Source organism: Oratosquilla oratoria, chromosome 17, assembly GCF_046742065.1.
Source record: "Oratosquilla oratoria isolate Oo_2021 chromosome 17, ASM4674206v1, whole genome shotgun sequence".
Classification (NCBI taxonomy): Eukaryota; Metazoa; Arthropoda; class Malacostraca; order Stomatopoda; family Squillidae; genus Oratosquilla; species Oratosquilla oratoria.
In genome coordinates this window covers 44,432,550-44,442,549 of record NC_134793.1, presented here as the reverse complement: position 1 = coordinate 44,442,549, position 10,000 = coordinate 44,432,550, and the positions used below count along the sequence as shown (strand labels likewise).

The 10,000-nt window shown below is 43.4% G+C and overlaps 1 protein-coding gene across 5 annotated transcripts in view; it reads right to left on the bottom strand.

Annotated features, from left to right (window-relative positions):
- LOC143034636 (phosphatidylinositol-3,5-bisphosphate 3-phosphatase MTMR3) overlaps nucleotides 1-10,000 on the bottom strand; it is a 105,541-nt gene that overhangs the window by 30,381 nt on the left and 65,160 nt on the right. For 4 of the 5 annotated variants that reach the window (XR_012967270.1, XM_076200983.1, XM_076200981.1 and 1 more), the window contains exons 12-14: nucleotides 5,118-5,399; nucleotides 3,884-4,008; nucleotides 1,743-2,672 (exon numbers count right to left, since the gene is read on the bottom strand). Coding sequence is in view for 4 of the 5 variants with exons in the window: in XM_076200983.1 (XP_076057098.1) it covers nucleotides 1,743-2,672; nucleotides 3,884-4,008; nucleotides 5,118-5,399 (1,337 nt within the window). In the remaining variant the exon portion in view is untranslated. The remainder of the gene's footprint in view (nucleotides 1-1,742; nucleotides 2,673-3,883; nucleotides 4,009-5,117; nucleotides 5,400-10,000) is intronic. The other variant, XM_076200984.1, reaches the window with a different exon arrangement.

Here is a 10,000-nt window from a genome sequence, read left to right as displayed (position 1 = left end):
AAGAGGGAGAGGCGAGGGGCAGAGAAGAGGGAGAGGCGAGGGGCAGAGAAGAGGGAGAGGCGAGGGGCAGAGAAGAGGGAGAGGCGAGGGGCAGAGAAGAGGGAGAGGCGAGGGGCAGAGAAGAGGGAGAGGCGAGGGGCAGAGAAGAGGGAGAGGCGAGGGGCAGAGAAGAGGGAGAGGCGAGGGGCAGAGAAGAGGGAGAGGCGAGGGGCAGAGAAGAGGGAGGAGGGAGAGGCGAGGGGCAGAGAAGAGGGAGAGGCGAGGGGCAGAGAAGAGGGAGAGGCGAGGGGCAGAGGGAGAGGGGAAGAGAAGAGGGAGAGGGAGAGGGGAAGAGAAGAGGGAGAGGAGAAGAGGGAGAGGGGGAGAGGAGAGGGGGAGAGAAGAGGGGGAGAGAAGAGGGGCAGAGAAGAGGGACAGGGAGCGGGGAAGAGAAGAGAGAGGGAGAGGGGCAGAGAGGGAGAGGGGAAGAGAAGAGGGAGAGGCGAGGGGAAGAGAAGAGGGAGAGGCGAGGGGAAGAGAAGAGGGAGAGGCGAGGGGAAGAGAAGAGGGAGAGGCGAGGGGCAGAGAAGAGGGAGAGGCGAGGGGCAGAGAAGAGGGAGAGGCGAGGGGCAGAGAAGAGGGAGAGGCGAGGGGCAGAGAAGAGGGAGAGGCGAGGGGCAGAGAAGAGGGAGAGGCGAGGGGCAGAGAAGAGGGAGAGGCGAGGGGCAGAGAAGAGGGAGAGGCGAGGGGCAGAGAAGAGGGAGAGGCGAGGGGCAGAGAACAGGGAGAGGCGAGGGGCAGAGAAGAGGGAGAGGCGAGGGGCAGAGAAGAGGGAGAGGCGAGGGGCAGAGAACAGGGAGAGGCGAGGGGCAGAGAACAGGGAGAGGCGAGGGGCAGAGAACAGGGAGAGGCGAGGGGCAGAGAACAGGGAGAGGCGAGGGGCAGAGAACAGGGAGAGGCGAGGGGCAGAGAAGAGTGGGAGGCTAGGGGCAGAGAAGAGGGAGAGGGAGAGGGGAAGAGAAGAGGGAGAGGGAGAGGGGAAGAGGAGAGAGAGAGGCGAGGGGCAGAGAAGAGGGAGAGGCGAGGGGCAGAGAAGAGGGAGAGGTGAGGGGAAGAGAAGAGGGAGAGGTGAGGGGAAGAGAAGAGGGAGAGGTGAGGGGCAGAGAAGAGGGAGAGGTGAGGGGCTGAGAAGAGGGAGAGGTGAGGGGCAGAGAAGAGGGAGAGGTGAGGGGCAGAGAAGAGGGAGAGGTGACAGGCAGAGAAGAGGGAGAGGTGAGGGGCAGAGAAGAGGGAGAGGTGAGGGGCAGAGAAGAGGGAGAGGTGAGGGGCAGAAAAGAGGGAGAGGTGAGGGGCAGAAAAGAGGGAGAGGTGAGGGGCAGAGAAGAGGGAGAGGTGAGAGGCAGAGAAGAGGGAGAGGTGAGGGGCAGAGAAGAGAGGAGAAAAGACAGTAGAGATAAGAGAATGAGATAAGATGGAGAGAAGACAGAAGAGATAAGAGAAGAGGGAGAGAAATGGGGAGAAACAAGACCATGAAGGAAAAAAAGAAGAAAAGTAAACAAAGAAAAAAGCCAAAAGAGAAGAAAAATACATCTTATATGGCCTTAATGCAGAAAATTGGTAACAGATCATGGAAGTCTACTGGTTTTAGTTTCTTTTAGCCCTGCTCAACCCAGAGCATTTGAAAATTTATCTTTATCAAAAATTAGGATTTGTTACACATATACTGCAAGTTTATGACACCTTTACAAATTCTGCACATTTACCTGTCCTCACAAGGCGTTGAAGGAATACATGAAGATGGTGTTCTGGAGTGCATTGGCGTTGAGTACAAAGAAACCCGACTGCCTGGTCCTGTGGTGACCCTTGCTCCATTACTGGATGTGGATTCCAATCCTGGAGGACTCCGCCACGACTCTATGCCATTACTAGTTTCATCTAACAACTTTTTACTCTGAATGCAGATACTGCATCCACTGCTACTAACACTACTCATTACTGCACTAAGATTAGAGAAACCATTCATAGATTTCTTTGAATCTTTGACTTCCTCCTGTCCATTTTCATTGTTTGAACTTGTGCCCTGTGCTTTGCGATTGCTTTTACGGGCACACGTGCCATTAGGGGTAGCATACTGTTCACTCTCTTCCAAAGCATTGTGGTTGTTTAGGAAAGGAAAACACTTGCCATTAAGAAGAGGTTTGGTACTTTCATCTTCTGGTTTCCCACTGACTAAAGACGTACTCTCTTTGCCTGCAGATTCTTCACTTGCCACCACTCCAACCTCAGCCACAAGGGTGTCTGTGGATCCCTCTATAGACCGTTCTCTCAGATCATGTGGTATGTGTCCATTGTTTACAGATTTTGGTTCACATGTTACTTTTTTTACCTCCAACTCCTGACACGGGACATACTTTGGGACAGGATTCACACCTTTATCTACCATCCCAACTCCATTTGGAATAGAATCTGGTTTGATCTCCTTTTCCTCATCCATGACACCATTTGTAATTCCACAATTGTCAACCAACTCTTGAGTCTCTGAGGTAGCAAGAGATTGGTCACACAATGTTAACGATTCGGATTCATCATTTGTTAAACCATTTGCTTCTGCAGATGAGTCTTCCATCCCATCTCCTTCTACTGTAGCCAGATCTGCACCAAGTGCTGAATTAAGCATTGCCATGTTTGGGCAACTGAAAAATAAAGCAGCTATTAATCATGAGGTTACAAATTTTAATAGAAAAATATCTATATAAAAATTAGTATATAATCATTATTCTAAAAGGATTTTAGTACTGCCACATTATGTATCTCACTTTTATCTTAACCCGTTGCGGCCGATCGCGGTAAAATAAAATGTCACGCCAGAGACGACGGGGTAGGTGAAATTTTTTTTTTCTCTGTTTATGGGCTAAATCAACTCATTTGGGTCTAAATAGTAAGAAAAACATCAATAGACAAGTCACCTTGGCGTATTTTGGTGGTAGGGAGCAACCTATGAGACGACGGGGTAGGTGAAAAAAAAATTCTGTTTATGGACTAAATCAACTCATTTACACACTAAAACCTCCCAGGCCTACCACCCCTGCGGATGCGGGGTGCACGCCTACGCAGTCCACGCATGCGCACTCTATCGGACCTGGGTGCAGCTGAGCGTGGCGGGAGGCCTACACGAACCCCACCATGGGTACGAGAGGGACGTGTACGAACACGGGCAGCGGCAGGGTCACGAGCAGGTGTCACTGTCACTTAGTAGGGCACTTTCATCTAAAACAGCCCGAATTTTGGCTGATGTGTCCAAAATAGCACGTGATTTCCGCGGCATTTTCGCTAATGGGGTCGAGCGAGTACGCACAAAATAGAGGTCAGGGGTCAACTGGTGAGGGTGCGTGGGTCGCGCCGTGGGTGGTCGGGGTGCGCGCGCAGACACTGTGCGTGGGTATAACACATGCCAATGTGCCATACTATTCATATTTTACCCAAACAAGTCATAACTCTTGCTAATTTCGTATTTTAAAACGTGACGGATTATTACGTCAATCGTCGCTCGTTCGGCTTTTTATTCTGAGGCGCGGAAAATACATCCTCCATGTTTACCGTAAAATTGAACCAGTTTAGGAAACTGGCAACTCAATCAGGCTCCTTCCCTGGGAAGATCCATCACTCCTCTATCACGTGACACCCGGTAGAAGCTCAGGGGGCGGGTATTTCAAAAGTTACATAGCAACAAATGAAAGCCACTTACGCGACGGATCATTACGTCGATCGTCACAGCGGTAACATTTTAGTTGACGTAATATTACGTCGGTCGTACACACCGGGTTAATGAAAATTGGATAAAACAATTTCCATAAAGATTAACTGCTTTCATAAATTCAACAAGTAGAAACAAGATCAAGCTTACCTGTCTCTTATATTAGGATCAGATGACCTTCTCACTGTATTATGTGGTGGTGGTGAAGCACCTAACAGGTCATCACATGACTTTGTCTTCACTAACTCCCCACCTGATGGTGCCTCTTCTTCCTCCTGTGCAACAAAACATATGAACATAAACCATTTTATCTATAGTAGCAATTTTTTTTCTATACAACTTAAGATGCCGAAATGGGAGGGGTACCCAAATGGGTTTTGTTGCTGGAGTCAACAATGACCCTTCATCCATGAGGAACTACAATGAAAATGACAATGAATGGGCTTTTGGATGGGTGTATGCTTTGACTTTCCTACCCTCCTTACAAGGAGAAATGTGCCCAATGGTGTAAATGTTCTGTTCCGAATACCACTCTTGGTTAATATTTCACTTGTACAAAAATCAGAATATTACAGCTAATCTCATTTATGATAATTCAACAAAACAAAACAACCAAAATCAGACAATAGCCGAAATAATCATGATGCAAACACTTCTATCTACATACTAAAACGTTTCTTACTTTTACAAGGGAGGTAGCCAGTGAAGGCATGCATCCCACCCCCCACCATCCCACATTTGTTTTTGTTTACACAGAAAGAAACCATGTTACATAAACATTTATATGCATCAGCCCCCTAAGTTTCATTCCTAACTCCAACTAGAACTACATACACGAGGACCCTGCTATTGACGCAGGTTAGGAGACTGAAAATGCTGTAAACAGTGAAAAACTGCAAATGTATGTCTCCCTCCCCTCACTCTGCATGCCTCCTGGTTCATAAAGTCATGTGATACATATGTACCTTACCTTTACAAACCTAATGTAGCCTATTACTATAAATACAGTACATTACACAATGAGCATGACAATGATTAGCCATGCAGTTACACAAGATGCTGCAAGGTGGACCCTAAATGTGTGACAAGGAGATCCTACTCATGAGTAAACACCTCATCTCCAATGCTAACATGTGAAGAGCATGATGCACTAGTCAGGAACAGGGTCGGGTGCAGAGTCAGGTGAAGGTGACATGGCACGTGCAGTGGCAAGCTGTTGTGCCACAGAGACAGGCTCAGACGAGGCAGAGGGAGGTGTCTGGGGTTTATGTGAAATAAACAGTGATGGGAAGCTGTCTACTCCTACTCCTCTTCTTGTTCAGTAACATCCTGTATGGTTTAAGACAGCTTCATTGATCTTACTGATCACTTTTATTACTCTCACCATGGATGGGTCCATGTCACATGAAAATGCCTTCAAATGCGAGGAGATGCGTATGAACTCTGCCAGCTTCTCGAGGGTGAAGGCTCGTTGCTGTGGGACCTCCATGGTACCGTGTCTCCCCTCCTTGCCCAGGGATTCCACTGGCTCCATCAGATTGTTGTTACTGAGGGGCATGTCATGCTGCTCCAACTCCATCACCTCATTTTCCTCCATATCAAAGTCTTCATTGCCAACAAGTCTCGCCAACTTCGCTGTTGCTTTCACTGCCTCTGTCACCAGATCCTGAGGAGAGAATCCCTCAATCTTGGACACACACAGGTCACAAAGCCCTCCAACATCCATTCTCAGTCTGCAGACCAATATCCTGCAGAATCTCCTGTAGTCAAATAACAGTAGGGGCAGAAAGAACACTGGGAATGCTGGCCACCCTGACTGGATGGGTAGGGAAAATCAGGCTGACACTAGTCACCAAGTAGCCCAGGAGGACATGGCTGGAAGCATGACTGTACAACACTGCCTAGGTTGTAATGGGAAGAACCTGCTGCCACATCATTTCTACAAGTATACGAATCCATGAAGAGCATGTCAATCAATAGAATGATTTAGGGATACCAAAATGTGATGTGAACACACACTACCAAATTTATCTAAAAACACAAAAAGCAGACCAAAGAGGAAAAAAAAATTTAACAACTCCAACCTAAACATATTAAACACCAGTAATCACCCAACAAGCCATCTTCCTAAACATAACCAACAAGCAACTTCCCTCGACATGGCAATGTGTTCATCTTCCTCCCAAACATGGGAAACCATACATAACCTGCTCTCAGACCTACATAAATAACAAGAGTTTCTTCCCTTTATAAGGTTGATGTCAATGAAGATTACCAAAGATAATTTGAAAACATTGGAAAAAAAAAAAATAATAATAATAATAAATAAATAAATAAATAAAATAAAAAATAATATGTATATATACATATACATATATATACACATATACATACATACACACACACACACACACACATACATATATATATATATATATATATATATATATATACATACACAGTGCTCGACAAGTATGAACAGTTAGCGAGAATGAGTGATGAGAATGAATGAGTCATAAATCAATAAACAAAAGCTCACTTCGTAACTCTAATACTTTGATGGGTGGCCTTTGCGTGCAATGATCTCACGAAGGCAGTTTGGAATGGAAGTGGCGTACTTGGCAAGATGTGCAGGGGTTATACTAGCCCAGGATTGGCGAATGGCTGCCTCGAGCTTGGGTATAGAGCTCGTATCTCTACCCTGCAGGTCTTGTTTAATGTGGTTCCACAGGTTTTCTATTGGGTTTATGTCAGGACTATTGCCTGGCCAGTCTGCTATGTAAGGTATATGACAGTCGTTAAGCCACTGAGTAACACTACGAGCAGTGATTGCACGCACTAAACAACAGCAACAAAAACACCGAAAACACCGCAAACACAGCTAATTAACATCAGTTAATGGGAAGTAGTACTGTAATCATATTAGCTAGATCGCGATTTCGGGTACGAGACGAGACCCTTCTTCAGTAGCTATAGGGATGCTCTCTCTTATCTGGATAAGAATTAATCCGATGAGTCAAGTTAAAGAACTAAGTTTTATACTAGAATTTCTTACTTGCTAATCACTTTAGGGGAGGTCACCTGGTATTTCGGGCAGTGACGAAATGTCACGTGCGCTGGAGAGCCTCTGGGTTCGTCACTGCCGTATACATACATATATATATATATATATATATATAATACACACATACATAATAATACATATATACATAAATATACATGCACATATATACAAACATATATATACATATACACACATATATAAATACAATATATATATATACACACATATATATACATATACACACATGTATACATATACACACACATATATACATATACACATATATATACATATACACACAATTATATATATATATATATATGGAAATAAGCTCCACTGCAAGGACTCGAACCTTTGCAGGGGCGACTTCCATACACATATATATACATACATATTACATACATATATATACACACATACATACATATATATACACACACATATACATATATACACACATATATATACACATATATACATATATATATACACATATATATATACATACATATACACACATATATACATACATATACACACACATATATACACATATATACATACATATATACACATACATAATATACACACATATACAGACATATATACATATATACATTTATTTAGATACACACATACATATATATATACACACATACATATATATATATACACATACATATATACATATATACTCATATACATATATATACACATATATATATACACATATATACATATATACATACACACATATATACATACACATATATACATATATACATACACATGTATACATATATACACACATGTATACATATATACACACATGTATACATATATACACATGTACACATATATACACATGTATACATATATATATACACATATATACATATATATATACACATATATACATATATATATACACATACATATATATATACACATATACATATATATACACATATACACATATATATATATACATATATACACATATATACACACATATATACATATACAGTGGCCGCGAAAAGTTTGGGCGCAAAATTATAGGCGCCCCAACTTTCCCCTAAACTCAAAACATGCGAAAAATACAACTTTCCACCCAAACTTTTTGCCATTTTTCAATGCTAGCGTTTGTACCCGTATTTAGCCGAGACAATACACACTATTTGGCAACTCTGTTTAGGCGCACTCCATGTCACATGGAGTCACTTTCTAAACATCTCTCACGGAGAGTAGTCTTTTTTTTGCGGAGGTCTCTGTTTTTGTGCCTTGATATCTCCGTAATGGGAAGTGGTAAAGAGCTGGAAAGAGACACAGTTGTCACAATCATAACCCTCTATAAGGAGGGTTATAAGTGTAAAGATATTGCTACTCGTGTGGGAATTGGAGTGCGTCAAGTGCAAAAGTGGACCAAGAAATTTCGAGATGAAGGAAGTGACATCATTCTAACTGCCTCCTACGGTTATTAGGAGACAGTTAGAACCATAGAAGTACGATTTGATATCTTCCTTGGCCGACCAAAGCGATGCTTTGGAGTAGGAATGATGTCACTTCCTTCGTCTCGAAATTTCTTGGTCCACTTTTGCACTTGACGCACTCCAATTCCCACACGAGTAGCAATATCTTTACACATATAACCCTCCTTATAGAGGGTTATGATTGTAACAACTGTGTCTCTTTCCAGCTCTTTACCACTTCCCATTACGGAGATATCAAGGCACAAATCAGAGACCACCGCAAAAAAAAGACTACTCCGTGAGGTGTTGTTATAGAAACTGACTCCTCGTGACAGTCGAGTGTGCCTAAACAGAGTTGCCAAATTGTGTGGGAGTGGTCTAGGCGTAAATACTGGTACAAACGAGCATTGAAAAATGAGCAATAAGGGTGGGGGTTTGGGGGTGGGGGTGCCTGGGGGGGTGGGGTGGGGTGTTGGGGGCGCCGTGATTGGGGGGCGCCCATTTCGGGGGGCGGCCACGGGTGTGGTGTGGTATGTATGTGTGTGTGTGTGTAGATGTATATGTGTGTGTGACTATATGTTATATGTATGTCTCTGTGTGAGTGACTGTGTCACATGTGTGTGTATCATGTGTGTTGTGAGAGTGTATATGTGTGTATGTTGACTCTATATGTGTATAGTGTGTGTTACTATAGTGTGTCTCATGGTATATACAGTACACAGGTTGTTACTATAGTTGTGTGTAAGGTATATACTATTGGCTGCATATGTGTATACATATACATACATCATGTATATGTGTATGTACATGTACAGTGTATGAGTCTGTGTCAGTATGGTGTCTGACTGTGTGACATACACACTGTACTGTGTACTGTGTATGTCACAGTCTATACTGTGTAGACTGTGTATGTAGTATAGACTGTATTGTGTTGTAGTCTATATGTATATATATATTGTATGTGTGTGTGTATGTATATGTATATCTGTTAATATACATGTGTGTGTATAGTCATATATATGTATACAGTTTACTTATGTAGTCTGTATAAAGTGTGTCTCTGTATCTGTGTTTGTTACATATGTGTGTGTGTGTATATGTGTTATGTGTGTACAGAGAGATACAGACATAGTGTTGTGACTGGAGATAGAATGTGTACTGTTATGTGTATATATGTGTGTGTATAGTGTGTATGTGTTGAGACATTCTGACAGTGGTGATGTAAGCGGAAAGGTCACAGGAGTCTTTGGTTGAGGTGTTCCTGACTAGGCAGGTATGCTGTGTTGGGATAGTGGCTTGGGGTTTCAGACCTGCGAAACGTGGCAGGTTGTTATCGCAAGACGTTAGCCGGGGGGGAAGGCCGCGGTATGCTGTCTGGTTGTGTGAGAGTGTGTGTCTGTATGTGTGTGTCAGTGCTGGTCATGTGTACTTGTGTGTGTGTGTGTCTATGTGTGTGTATGGTGTGTGTGTGTGTCTATGTGTGTGTGTGTATCTGTTGTATGTGTCTATGGTGTGGTGTGTGGTGTACAGTATATGTGTGGGTATGTGTGTGTGTGTGTGTCATGTACTGTGTGTGTGTGTATGTAATGTGTGTGTCATGTCTGTGTGTGTGTGGAATGTCTGTGTGTGTGTGTATGTATGTGTGTGTGTGTCTGTATGTGTGTGTGTGTGTATGTCTGTGTGTGTGTGTGTATACTGTGTGTGTGTTGTGTCATGTCAATGTGTGTGTGTGGT